Source organism: Neomonachus schauinslandi, chromosome 9 (genome assembly GCF_002201575.2).
Source record: "Neomonachus schauinslandi chromosome 9, ASM220157v2, whole genome shotgun sequence".
Taxonomy (NCBI): domain Eukaryota; kingdom Metazoa; phylum Chordata; class Mammalia; order Carnivora; family Phocidae; genus Neomonachus; species Neomonachus schauinslandi.
The window spans coordinates 1780413-1795166 of NC_058411.1; the positions used below are offsets into that span (position 1 = coordinate 1780413).

Genomic DNA, 14754 nt, shown 5'->3' on the forward strand with positions numbered 1-14754 from the left:
GAAATGGACCCTCAACTCTATGGTCAACTAATCTTCGACAAAGCAGGAAAGAATGAATACCCAATGGAAAAAAGACAGTCTCTTCAACAAATGGTGTTGGGAAAATTGGACAGCCACATGCAGAAGAATGAAACTGGACCATTTCCTTACACCACACACAAAGACGGACCCAAAATGGTTGAAAGACCTAAATGTGAGACAGGAGTCCATCAACATCCTAAAGGAGAACACAGGCAGCAACCTCTTCAACCTCAGCCGCAGCAACTTCTTCCTAGAAACATCGCGAAAGGCAAGGGAAGCAAGGGCCAAAATGAACTACTGGGACTTCATCAAGATAAAAAGCTTTTGCACAGCAAAAGAAACAGTCAACAAAACCAAAAGACAACCGACAGAATGGGAGAAGATATTTGCAAATGACATATCAGATAAAGGGCTAGTATCCAAAATCTATAAAGAACTTATCAAACTCAACACCCATAGAACAAATAATCCAATCAAGAAATGGGCAGAAGACATGAACAGACATTTTTCCAAAGAAGACATCCAAATGGCCAAGAGACACATGAAAAAGTGCTCAGTATCACTCAGCATCAGGGAAATCCAAATCAAAACCTCAATGAGATATCACCTCACACCAGTCAGAATGGCTAAAATTAACAAGTCAGGAAACGACAGATGTTGGCGGGGATGCAGAGAAAGGGGAACCCTCCTACACTGCTGGTGGGAATGCAAGCTGGTGCAGCCACTCTGGAAAACAGTATGGAGGTTCCTCAAAAAGTCGAAATAGGGCGCCTGGGTGGCTCAGTTGGTTAAGCGACTGCCTTCGGCTCGGGTCATGATCCTGGAGTCCCGGGATCGAGTCCCACGTCGGGCTCCCTGCTCATCAGGGAGTCTGCCTCTCTCTCTGACCCTCCCCCCTCTCATGCTCTCTTTATCTCATTCTCTCTCTCAAATAAATAAATAAAATCTTTAAAAAAAAAAAAAGTTGAAAATAGGGCTACCATGTGACCCAGCAATTACACTACTGGGTATTTACCCCGAAGATACAAATGTAGGGATCCGAAGGGGTACATGCATCCCGATGTTTATAGCAGCAGTGTCCACAATAGCCAAACTGTGGAAAGAGCCAAGATGTCCATTGACAGATGAATGGATAAAGAAGATGTGGTATATATACACAATGGAATATTATGCAGCCATCAAAAGGAACGAAATCTTGCCATTTGCAACGACGTGGATGGAACTGGAGGGTATTATCCTGAGCGAAATAAGTCAATCAGAGAAAGACATGTATCATATGACCTCACTGATATGAGGAATTTTTAATCTCAGGAAACAAACTGAGGGTTGCTGGAGTGGTGGGGGGTGGGGGGGATGGGGTGGCTGGGTGATAGACACTGGGGAGGGTATGTGCTATGGTGAGCACTGTGAATTGTGTAAGACTGTTGAATCACAGATCTGTACCTCTGAAACAAATAATACATTATATCTTAAAAAAAAAAAAAGATAGCAGGAGGGGAAAAATGAAGGGTGGAAAATCGGAGGGGGAGACGAACCATGGGAGACTATGGACTCTGAAAAACAAACTGAGGGTTCTAGAGGGGAGGGGGGTGGGAGGATGGGTTAGCCTGCTGATGGGTATTAAAGAGGGCACGTTCTGCATGGAGCACTGGGTGTTATACACAAACAATCATGGAACACTACATCAAAAACTAATGATGTATGGTGATTAACATAACATAATAATATAAATAAATAAAAAATGCTGGACAATTTTTTAAATACATGATAATGTATTTTCATGTTTAAGGGCCATTTGTATTTTATTCTGATATATTGTTGTATTTGCCCAGACAATTTTTTAAACTTTATTTTTTTTTAAATAGACTCTATCCCCAACGTGGGGCTTGAACTCATGACCCCGAGATCAAGAGTTACACGCTCCACTGACTGAGCCAGCCAGGTGCCTCTTCCTCAGCTTTGTTATCAATTTTAGGAGCCTTTTATTTATTTATTTTTAAAGATTTTATGTATTTGACAGCACACAAGTAGGCAGAGCAGCAGGCAGAGGGAGAGGGAGAAGCAGGCTCTCCGCTGAGCAGGGAGCCTGATGCAGGGCTCAACACTGGGGACATGGGGCTGAACCCCAGGACCCTGGGATCATGACCCTCAAAGACAGCCGCTTAACCCACTGAGCTACCCAGGTGCCCCCTTAGGGGCCTTTTATATGTTAAGGAGGTTAACCTTTTATTTGTAATATGCATTGCAAATATTTTTCCCTCAGTTTGTCTTTTTTGCTTGAATATATCAATCTTTTTTATAGAGCCTGGTTTTTGAGCTATAGCTAGAATGAGCTTCTGTACTCCAAGGTTATAAAAAGGAATTTACCTGGTTTTATTCTAGAACTTTTATAAACTTATGATTTATATTTAAGTATTTGATCCTAGTAGGAGGTTATGCTGGTAAATGATGTGCGATGTGAATCCAGTTTTTTTTCCCAGATGGGAATATTGTTCAAACATCATTCATTGCATAGTCTTTTTCCCTCCTCAATTCTGAGTTATGTCCTTCGTCATTTACCATTTTCTGTTTCTGGACTTCATAATTTGTTCCATTGATATATTTATGTACTACTGCCATATTGTTTTGAGGCTTTATAGTATCTGGTAATGCTAGTTTCCTTCTAATGTTATTTTCTGTTGGAATTTTCCTGACTTGTTTTACCTTTTAATTTTTCTACATGACTTTTGTTTAACTATATTTCTTATTTGTGTAAGTAGTCTGTACATACACCCAGTGTGGGGCTTGAACTTGCAACACCAAGATCAAGAGTCATGTGCTGTTCCAGTTGAGCCAACCAGGCACCCCTCTACATGAATTTTAGAATCAGCCTGTTTCCAAAAACTAATCCTGTAGGCATTTTGGTTGGGTAGGGGAGTGGGAGGTGGAGGGGATTGCTTTAAATTTACAGATTAATCCCTTATGATGATGACTCTAAGTTGTAGCTTTAATCTTTTCTCTTACAGATGATATTAACCGTGTTCTTGAGCAACAACGAACAGATTCTAACAGAAGTTCCTATAACACCAGAAACAACATGTCGAGATGTTGTAGAATTTTGCAAGGAACCTGGAGAAGGCAGTTGCCATTTAGCTGAAGTGTGGAGGGGAAGTGGTATGTATTAGGCTCTGTAGAGATGACTAAGTATATAAAATGTAATATTTATCAAATGCAAAATATTTCTTGTAGTTCTTAGTTATCTGTAGTAGTAATGAAGAATTGAGTAATTAAAATCACATTACATGGGGATAAGATTTTACAAATGCTTTCCGTAAAAGATACGTAATTGACCCTTATTACTAGTGCCATCTGAAATAAGTAGGGAAAATAGATGGAGCTCTTCTGTGAGATCTTTCTTGATCTCACTACAAACCAAATGAGAGTTTTCTGTTCTCTGAGACTTTACAGTGTTTTGTTTGATATGTATTGAGTTGTTCATCAACTTTTCTTTTTCCCTCTGACACTTCAAGGCAGAAACATTATTTTTTTTCCCTGTGTACAAAACCTGTTAAACAGTACGCCCTTGATCATATTTATTAAATTGTGAAGAGCAAATGCAGCTGACCCTTGAATAACACAGGTTTGAATTGCTCAGGTCCACTTGTATGTGGATTTTTTTTCAGTAAATATATTGGAAAATTTTTGGAGATTTGCAACAGTTTGAAAAAACTGAGATAAACCACATAGCCTAGAAATACCAAAAAAATGAAGAAAAAGTTAGCTATTAACTGTAAGAACACAGTATGTAATACATATAACATACTAAATATGTGTGAATTGGCTATTTATCAGTAAGGCTATTGTCCAACAGTGGGCTATAAGTATTTAAGTTCTGGGGGGAGTTAAAAGTTATATGTGAATTTTTGCCTGCACACGGGGTCAGTGTCCCTAACCTCTGTGTTGTTCAAGGGCTAACTCTATTGGCTCTTACAGTGAAGCTGGGCAGAGAAGATCAGCATAAGTAGTATGATTATTGAATACAGAAAATTCTGCAAAATAATTTGGACTCTAAAGAGAGGTTGAGTGCAGATAGGCTATACTCAACAAGGGAAGCGATGTGAAGGAAGGACAAGAGAAGAACACAAACAGTGTGCTTCTAAGATAGCTAAGGGACTGGTATTTTAAGAGAAGGTAGGCAGTGGGGGCGCCTGGGTGGTTCAGTCGTTAAGCGTCTGCCTTCAGCTCGGGTCATGATTCCAGGTCCTGGGATCGAGCCCCGCATCGGGCTCCCTGCTCAGCGGGAAGCCTGCTTCTCCCTCTCCCACTCCCCCTGCTTGTGTTCTCTCTCTCACTGTGTCTCTCTCTGTCAAATAAATAAATAAAAATCTTAAAAAAAAAAAAAAGAGAGAAAGTAGGCAGCAGGGAAGAGACTAGAAGAACTAGCTTGCACAAAGGCCTTCAGTACCAGCCAAGGATTTATGTGGTAGGAAAACAGAGGGAGTAGGTATGGGCAGGTCTGCTGCGTTGGAAAGGAAGAGAATGATCAGCTGGAACATGCTGAATCTGAAGTGATAATGAGAGCATCCAAATTCAAGTGTTGAAAGGGGACTTAGGGATAATCACTGAAGGCTGACTTACACTTTTTTTTTTTTTTTTTTTTTTTTTAAAGATTTTATTTATTTATTTGAGAGAGAGAGTGAGAGAGAGAGAGAGAGAGAGCACAAGAGGGGGGAGCGGGAGAGGGAGAAGCAGGCTCCCCGCCGAGCAGGGAGCCCGATGCGGGACTCGATCCAGGGACTCCAGGATCATGACCTGAGCCGAAGGCAGTCGCCTAACCAACTGAGCCACCCAGGCGCCCTGACTTACACTTTTTTAAATAGCTTTATTGAGATAAAATTCACATACAATATGTTCACCCATTTAAAGTGTGCAATTCAGTCATTTCAGTGCACTCAGGGTTGTGCAGCCATCACCCCAATCAAAGAACATTTTCATCACCACAAACAAGAAACTTCATACCCCTTAGCAATCATTCCCTATTCCTCTCCAACCCCCTCCATCCTGAGGAGCCACTAATCTCTTGTCTCTGTAGATTTTCCCGTTCTGGATAGTTCACATAAATGGAATCATACAGTGTGGAGTCCCCTTTGGCTGGCTTTCATTGAGCATGATGTTTTGCAAGGTTCATCCATGTTGTTTTGGTATCAGTACTTCATTCCTTTTTGTTGCTGAATAATATTTTTTTTTAAAGATTTTATTTATTTATTTGAGAGAGAGAATGAGAGAGAGAGAGCATGAGAGGGGGGAGGGTCAGAGGGAGAAGCAGACTCCCTGCTGAGCAGGGAGCCCGATGTGGGACTCGATCCCGGGACTCCAGGATCATGACCTGAGCCGAAGGCAGTCGCTTAACCAACTGAGCCACCCAGGCACCCACTGAATAATATTCTATTAGATGGATTTGTGTTTATCCATTGCAGTTGATGGGCATTTGGGTTGCTTCCACTTTCTAGCTATTATGAGTAGTGCTGCTGTGAACATTCGTGTACAAGTGTTTGGTTGGATGTTTGTTTTCACTTCTCTTAGGTGTGTGTTTATGAGTAGGATTGCAGAGTGGTAAGGCAATTGTTTAACTTGTTGAAGAATTGCCAGCTTATTTTCCAAAGCAACCATTTTATGGTCTCAGCAGAAGTGAGGGTTCCAGTTTCTCCACATTCTTGCCAACACTTGATATTATGTACATGATTCTAGCCATCCTAGTGGGTGTGAGCAGTATCTTATTGTGGTTTTGATTTGCATTTCCGTAGTGACTAATGATGTTGAGATCTTTTCATGTGCTCATTGGCCATGTGCTCTTCTTTAGAGAAATGTCTGTTTAGATCCTTTAGATCCTTTGCCCATTTTTTAATTGAGTTTGTCTTTTTATTATTGAGTTATAAGAGTTTTTGTTTTTAATTGAGGTATAATTGATATATAACATATTGGTTTCACATACCTAATGGTATTTGTATATATTGTGAAATTATCACTTCAATAAGTCTAACATCTATCACCGTACAGTTACAAAAAAATTTTTTTCTTGCGACAAGAACTTTCAAGATCTATTCTTTTGGCAACTTTTTTTTTTTTTTTTTAAGATTTTTTAATTTATTTGACAGAGAGATAGCAAGAGCAGAGACACAAGCAGGGGGAGTGGGAGAGGGAGAAGCAGGCTTCCCACCAAGCGGGGAGCCTGATGTGGGGCTTGATCCCGGGACCCTGGGATCATGATCCGAGCCAAAGGCAGACACTTAACGACTGAGCCACCCAGGTGCCCCTTTTAACAATTTTCAAATATGCATTACAGTATTAACTAAAGTCACCATGCTATACATTACATCCCCAGTAAGAGTTCTTTATATATTCTAGATACAAGTCCCTTGTTGGGTATATGATTTTTAATATTTTCTTCCAAAGTCTGGTGCTTTTAATGTTATCCTTAGAATTCAGAGCAAAGATTTCAGGGCACATTCAGAGGAATTTGACTTTGATAAATGTTGGACTATTACTAAACCAGAAGTAAGAGGGTAGGTCCTCAGTTATCAGTCTGATAACAGTGACAGGAAGCGGGGGTTGGGGTGTGGGGACAGTTAAGTAATGACAGTTTGTTGGGGGACTGCTGTTAGAGCCTGATCATTATGTTATTGTTGCTTCTTCCCCAGTCTCTTAGCACTCTTGTTCTTTGTTACTTGTTATCACTTCTGAGTCTTGACCTCCCTCTCCCTCTCTTTTGCCTTATCTGGGAGGGAATAAACTTTTACTGTTAAGTATCATTGCCCCAGATAGTCACCTGGCCATTGAGAATGCTAATCTCCCTTACAGGAGTCTTTTGGTTGGTGCTCTCCTTGTTCCCAGGCCCACCTGAAATCATACCCCGTTGTTTTACCTCATCAGGAATGAGGACTAACACCTCACAGCAGAGGGTCACAGCATACTGTAGTTGCTTTGGCTTTTGTATATGCTGTTCTCATTGTCTAGGACAGTCCCCCTGCTTGGCTAACGTCTGTTCATTCTTTGCCTCTCATCCCTTCTCTGAGTCTCAGAGGGTGTTACATGACGCTCCCCTGTGCTGCAATGCTGTCATAGTATTTATCAGAACGTAATACAGCAGTTTTCATATCTCTCATTGGACTACAATTCCTGAAGGCAAGGCAGGAACATGTCTGTTCACTATCATATTCCCTCAGTAAACACTTAAATCATTGAGTAAAATAGACAGCAAAGCTGGGTCTTGAAGAGATACTTTCTGGTGGGTAAGATTCAGAGGAAGGGGGAAAGCACTTAGAACAGCCATTCTCTATCTTTTTACCCTAGAGAAAGCCTTACAGAAATTTTCAGGTTTCAGAGAATGCTTGCGTAAAAATTACTGCATCTACAACTCGTGGTATATTAGTGTGATCAGTATGTCATAAATATAATACTCCACTATAATTGTCAGTGCTTTGGAGAAGAGACTCATTCTCTGCGGCTCTGTGTATTAGTTTGCTAGCGCCTGCCATAACACAGTACTACGGCCTCAGTGGCTTAAACACCAGACATTCATTCTCACGTCCGAGGTCAAAATGTTGACAGGCTTAGTTTTTCCTGAGGCCTCTCTCCTTGGCTTACAGATGCCACCTTCTCTGTGTGTCTTCCCTCTGGGCATGTCGGTGTCCTCATCTCTTCTAGTTTCTTCTTCATATGAGGACACACTGGATTCGAGCCCACCCTGGTGACCTCATTTTTACTTATTACCTCCTTAAAGATCCAGTTTCAAAAAGGTTGCATTCTGAGGTTCTGGAGGTTAGGAGTTCAACATATGAATTAGTGGGGGGATGCAGCTCAGCCCATCACAGCCTGTCACTCTGGCCAGTTTGCCTTACTTGTGCTTCCCTCCCCACACAGGACCAGCTCTCTTGTGAACCAGGTGTGGAGGTAGAATCTTCAGCTTTTCCTTTTGTCAAGTTTCCTACTTGCTTTTATTTTTGCCTTATCCAGGAATACCTGAAAGTCTTATCAAAGATTCCCGTTACTAGAGATGCTGTTAGCTTCTCTGCTCACACGAGCATGATGTTTTAGGTAGCTTTTATTATTTAAAACTAGGGCAGTGAAGCTTTAGCTTACTTTTCTTGATATTAGTCTTTTCTTTGAAATTTTTAATTCATAAAGGAAAGCAATAAATTTGTTAAATAACTGACTTAGGACAAAATTGGATTTAATCGTTATGAAGTTATGCTCAGGGGCACCTGGGTGGCTCAGTCAGTTGAGTGTCAGACTCTTGGTTTCGGCTCAGGTCATGATCTCGGGGCCCTGGGATCGAGCCCTGTGTCAGGCTCTGTGCTCAGCAAGGAGTCTGCTGGAAATTCTCTCGCTGCCTCTCCCTCTGTTCCTCCCCCTTCTCACGCTCTCTCTCTCTAGAAGGAATAAATACAATCTTAAAAAATCTTTTTTATAGGCCTGTATACATAAAAAGTGTTACTTCTAAAACTAATTTACTTCTTTAAAGTTCACTTTGTGCTTGGGTTTTTTGTGCAAATAATTGTGTGCTGAACTTGAGCTAAGCAAACACATACTTCATTTTCAACGGAGATGAGACCATTTCTGTCTTTGCCCTGACGTTTGAGGAGAAAGACAGAGCTTGCCCGCACGTGCAGGAAGGTGCAACTTTAGCAGCACAGTGTTCATTACATTTCTGGGAATGGCAGGACCCTTTTCTTTATAGATATCTAGAACTTCTCTGGGGCAGAGCAATACATCACACCGTGAATGTATGATTAGACTATAGCCTGTAAAATTCTTTCTTTGCCTCAAAGTCCACTTTTCAAAGGGTGGATTTAGAGAAAGCCCACTTCTCAGAGCACATTTAAAGAAAGGTTTCCCATGCAGCTGTATGCTCGTGTTAAAGGTGGACACCGCTGCTCACTGTTGTCCCGCCACTCTCCCAAGTCACTGCCTGTGAGCCCCCAGTCTTGCTGATATCCTTCCTCACTTCCAAGCACAAGCAGCAGTGGGAACATTTCAGGATTTCCTTTTTTCCCCTTTAACTTGAGATAAAATTCACATATCATAAAAATCACTATTTGTAAGTGTACAGTTTGGTGGTATTTAGGACATTCACGGTGTTGTGTAGCCATCACCAAACTCTGTTCCTCTCCATTCCTTCCTCCTCTAGCCACTGGCAACCACTGTATGACTATCTGGCCCTATGTATTTGACTATTGTAGGTACCTCCTATAAATGGAATCATATAGTATGTGGCTTTTTGGTCTGGCTTCTTTTACTTAGCATGATATTTTCAGGGTTCATCCATGTTGTAGTATGTCTCAGTACTTAATTCCTTTTTTTGGCTTAATAATATCTGTAGTGTGATAGACCACATTTTATTTATCCATCAGCAGGTGATGGACCTTTGGGTTGTTTCTGCTTTTTGGTTGTGATAATGCTGCTGTGAACATTCACATGCAAATGCTTATGTGGGCATGTTTTCACTTCTCTTGAGTGTAGGCCTAGGTTTAGAATTTCTCTTCTCTCACACCTTGTCTTCAGAAATTGCAACTTTGGGCTTCCAGGAATGTTTGTAAAACACAAACACTAATAAAATATAAAACAGAAAGGCATAATTAATAATTAAGCAAGAAATTACCAAAAAAATATGAAAATTTCACAATACAATTTACTTTTCACCTACACAAACCACATTTGTTAATGTTGGTAACAGCAAAGAGTGGAGGTAGGGGGTAGTTCCTGAGGTATTAAACTCTTGAGAATGAGAAATTCCCTCCAGTTTCCCATTACAGAGCTAGAGGTTATATTAGGTCCTGTGAATCAGTCGTCAGCATGTGAAGTGTTGGGGGAGATGTTTCTGGAGAAAGAGGCTGATGCCATCAGCCTGCAGTCCTCCCCTCCATGCATTACAGCACTCACCATTTGCCAACTGCCTGTTTGAGAATCGGGTAGTAGTTGGGGGGGGGGTACCTGGCAGACACCACCTCAGCTCAGTGGTCGAGCCCAGCTTCACGGTGATCTGTCATGGTGATGGCACACACACCCTGGTGTGATGAGAGAAGAAGGTATCCCACCTCTGTGGAGTTCTCCCCAAAACCCATCACCTCAGTCTAACCACGGGAAAAACATTAGACAAGTCAAAATTACGGGCGTTCTACAAAATACCCGACCAGAACGCCTCAAAACTGTCAAGGGCATTAAAAAAGGGGGAGGCGGGGAGGACTGAACTGTTACAGAGCAGTGAGACCCAGGGTTTAAGACAAGTAAATGCAACGTTGTTTTCTGGTTCAGTTCCTGGAACAGAAAGAGGACATTAGGGGAGAAACTGGTGGAGTGCTTTTAGATAAAGCCTGGAATTTAACACTAATGCACCAGCATCGATTTCTTAGTTTTGACAAAGATTCCGTAGTTAAGATGTTAGCATTAAGGGAAACTGCATGAACTCTGTACTGTCTTGGCTACTTTTCTAGAGGTCTGCAATCATTCTAAAATGAAAGTTATTTTTACATATTATGTAAATAAAAAAAAATTTGTAGGGTACAAAGGAATAGATTAAGATTTATCAGACCTCTATGATGACTTTTTTTTTTTTTTTTTAAAGATTTTATTTATTTATTTGAGAGAGAGAGAATGAGAAACAGCATGAGAGGGAGGAGGGTCAGAGGGAGAAGCAGACTCCCTGCCGAGCAGGAAGCCCGACGCGGGACTCGATCCCGGGACTCCAAGATCATGACCTGAGCCGAAGGCAGTCGCTTAACCAACTGAGCCACCCAGGCGCCCTATGATGACTTTTAAAGAAAGAAAATCATTGGGGGCGTCTGGGTGGCTTGGTTGGTTAAGCGGCTGCCTTCGGCTCGGGTCATGATCCCAGGGTCCTGGGATCAAGCCCTGCGTCGGGCTCCTTCCTCAGCGGGGAGCCTGCTTCTCCCTCTCACTCTGCCTGCTGCTCTGCCTACTTGTCTTCTCTCTCTATCTTTGTCAAATAAATAAATAAAATCTTTAAAAAAAAAGAAAAAGAAAAAAATCAATGAAGAACACAAGGTGCCTGAACAAAATAGAGAGAGCCATGTTCATGGACTAGAAGATTCAGTTTACAAAGATTTTGGATCTCTCCAAATTTTATTTATAAATAAATTAATATGATTACAGTCAAAAGCCTACGTTTAAAAAAAGAACTTGACAAGCAGCTCCTTTAAAAGATACATGGGAGCAAAGGGCCGAGCAGTGCCAAGACAGTTTTAAAGATAAGCCACGTGAGGGGACCTCACCTAGCAGACAGCAGTGATAAAGTGGTAGCCTTGAAGACTGGCATCGCACCAAGGGAGAGCGATAGCTCACAGAATAGAAGAGACTGGAGTCACTAGGGCCTGAGCCAGGTCAGAGGAGACCATCATTGGTCTCCAGTAAGTAAGTGATGCTGGGACAATTCAAGTAGGAAAAAACACAATCAGATCAGTTCCATAAAGATAATGAAAAGCAATACTTTATAATTTGTAGGAAAAAAATATAGGTATCCCTTTGACCTTGGAGTAGAGAGGATTTATTGTACAAAAAAATTCAAAATCAGAAAAGATTGGTAACTGCTTACATTTAAAATTTTTAAACTTCTGTATAACAAAATTAAAAGACAAACTTATTTTCAGTATAACCAACCCAGGGTTAGTATCCAAAATATAAATAGTTCTTCAAATACCTAAGAAAAAGGCAAACAACCCAGGTTTTTGGTTTGTTTTGATTTCTGTACACATGATGTGGTTCTAAGCAGACTAGAGTGAAACCTATGAAATGGTACCTTGTAAGTTTAACAGCTGTGTTAGTGCTCTTCTCAAGTGACTGGTGTCGATACTCTGAGTAAGGGGGTTTTTAGCTTTGTTTTAGTATTTGAAATGCATTAGTATATTTGATTCTGTGGACTTTCATTTTTATTATCAGCTGGAGAGTTCTTGGTCTCTGCAGGTGCTGGCCAACAGCCACAGCACCAGTTCCTGAGTTGGCAGGAGGTGCCCTGTCCGTCCTGTGTGTGTCTCACTGCCACAAGCAACATTGTCATGAATGAATGGCGAAGTGGGACCAGTGTGTTAGTGTGTTTCTTTGAAGAGTGGAAGGCACAGTGCCTCCTGATAAATATCCTAGAGGGCATTTTTCAGTGTTCCCAATTAATGTTGCAAAATCGCTTTTACATACACTTCTTGTGCTTACGTGTTACCTAAGTTATTTCCCGGGAACTCATACTCCTGCTTTCACGTCATTAAAGTTAAAATTTAGTGCTTATAATATCCTTGAGTTCTAATATATATGTGTGTCTGTACACACACTTATTTAAATCTATGTTTTTTACTTTTGGTTGGAGTCATTTTGTTTCTGGAATAAGATGTGGTTTTTTTTCTAGAGCGTCCTATACCCTTTGATCACATGATGTATGAACATCTTCAGAAGTGGGGGCCACGCAGGGAAGAAGTGAAATTTTTCCTTCGACATGAAGATTCCCCAACCGAGAGCAGTGAGCAAGGTAGATAAGTGCTTTCCCCATTTGTTAATTCCTGCCATAAAAGTTAATGTAAGTGAAATAGGAATAAATGTTAAAATGAATTACATCTTTGTTTTCCCTTCACTCACAAGTGGTGAGAGGGAGAGTTGGTGTCTCGCGTTTCTGTGACCTCTGTTACGGCAGTCCACAACTTCTCCACGCTGTGTGGGCACTCCGGCCTTGCTTCATTCCCTGGGTCCCAGGCCAGTCAGGTGATAGACATGTGAGGAGGCCTGCTGTTTAAAGACATTGTTTTTGATAAATACTGGATGGATCAACTATCGAGATTTTAAGAATAAATAAAACCATCAAAGGATTAGAAAAATTCTGAGAAGTGTTTTTTAAAAAAAATTTTTAGAGTGAACAAGACCTTTCTAAGTATAACACTAAGCTATAAAAGACTGGTAAACCAAATCATTGAGAAAAGAAGAACACCCCCCCCCCAAAAAAAAACTGTGTGGCAATAACCACCCTAAGCAAAGTCAAAAGACAAATTATAAACTGGGAAACAGCATTTATAGCTCATATTGCAAGGGCTAACTACCTTTATATATAAGAGTTCCTAAAAATTGGTAAGGAAAATCAGTTTTGTTTTTTTTAAAAAGCTAGATGTACACACAGGTCACAGAAAAGCAGATATACTTGGCCTTAGGTTATGTGAAAGGATGTTCAGCCTTACTCCTAAATAAAAGAAATGCAGGGAAAACAATGGATCTGTTTCACCTGTTAACGCTGGCAAAGACGAGAACATTTACTAATGCGGTATTGGCAAGGAGGTCGAGAAACAGGCCCTCTTCCGTGATGCTGTGGGAGTGCCAGTTGGCAGCTCCTTCTGAGAGGCGGTTTAGCAATATCTACTAAACCTACAAAAGCACCAGACCTTTCACCTCGCAGTCTCACTTCTGAGAATTTCCCCTAAGGCTGTGCCTGCACACACACAAGAGCGCGTACGTAACATCGCTCATAAGGCATTGTTGCTCGTGGAGCGTTGGCTGGTAGGAGCAGCCTGTGCCCGCCGTGGGCATCGTGGGCATAGGTTAAAGAGATGGCGTTACCTCCGTACAGTAGGCCGCTCCACAGCCGGAAGTAAGGAAGCAGCTCTGTGCCCTGACCCACACCATCTCCTAGACAGGTAAGTAAATAAGCACAGCGCCAAACCACATGCCCAGTGTGCCGCCTTCTGCGTGACAGACAAAGCCTAATTCTGTGCATCTGTACCGGCTTGTCCATGTGAAAAGTGTCTTTGGAAGCATTGTAAGAAACTGGTCACATCGCTAGCCTCGGGGGAAGGCTGCAGGACAGGGGAGGGAGGGCAAATTGTCAATTATATACCTGTTTGTTCCTTTTGAATTTTGAACCATGGGAGTATGCTACCTATTTTTGAATCAGAATTTAAACAAAATAAGAATCATTTTTTAGAAGTCTGTATATATACTGTGCAGTTAAGAGACCCTTACCTTGTTATTTAACAGTGATTGTGGATTACTTCAGGTATTTAAAAAAATAAATAAGGGACATTCTTTTGTAAAAAGGTTCCTTTATTGCAAATTATCCCCTTTTATTTATATTTTATCAGAAAGGACATTCTGCCCTTAGGATGAGCTACTGGCTACTTAAAATCATCTTTCCCTAGCTGTAAATATTGTTCCAGTGCTGTTTCTTTACAGTGTATCATTACTTCTGGGTCTTACTCCTCTGCTGCTGGTCATCTGGAGTCAGGAGGCCAGGGCTCCAGGTCTAGCTCTTCATCCACCATTACTTTAGACAAGGGTCCAACCTCTCAGGACCAAAGCCTCCTGAGAAGGAGGGCTAGACGAGCTGACAGCTGAGTGCTATTCTAGTGCCAAGAATTTATTTTAGCTCTCTGCCTGAGCTCTCCAAATACTTATACCCCTCCTGTACCTGGATATACTTTTTTTTTTTTTTTTAAAGATTTATTTATTTGACAGAGCACAAGCAGGGGGAGCGGCAGGCGAAGGGAGAAGCAGGCCCCCACTGAGCAAGGAGCCCGATGTGGGGGCTCGATCCCAGGACCCTGGGATCATGACCTGAGCCAAAGGCTTAATTGACTGAGCCACTCAGGCGCCCCAGTACCTAGCTATACTTAAATTAAAAGTTCTATATTTTACTTTTACTGATGTAATGTTTGTACATAACTGTTAATGTCCTGGTGGTGGGCTGGGGGGAAGGTCTTATTTTATTCTCAC

The 14754-nt window shown here is 41.4% G+C and overlaps 1 protein-coding gene across 2 annotated transcripts in view; it reads left to right on the forward strand.

Annotated features, from left to right (window-relative positions):
• The first annotated feature begins 3092 nt into the window (after positions 1-3092).
• PPP1R13B (protein phosphatase 1 regulatory subunit 13B) overlaps positions 3093-14754 on the forward strand; it is a 54301-nt gene continuing 42639 nt past the window's right edge. For both annotated transcript variants that reach the window (XM_021679881.2, XM_021679882.2), the window contains exons 1-2: positions 3093-3174; positions 12410-12529. In XM_021679881.2, coding sequence (XP_021535556.1) covers positions 12433-12529 — 97 coding nt within the window. In that variant the 5' untranslated portion in view covers positions 3093-3174; positions 12410-12432. The remainder of the gene's footprint in view (positions 3175-12409; positions 12530-14754) is intronic.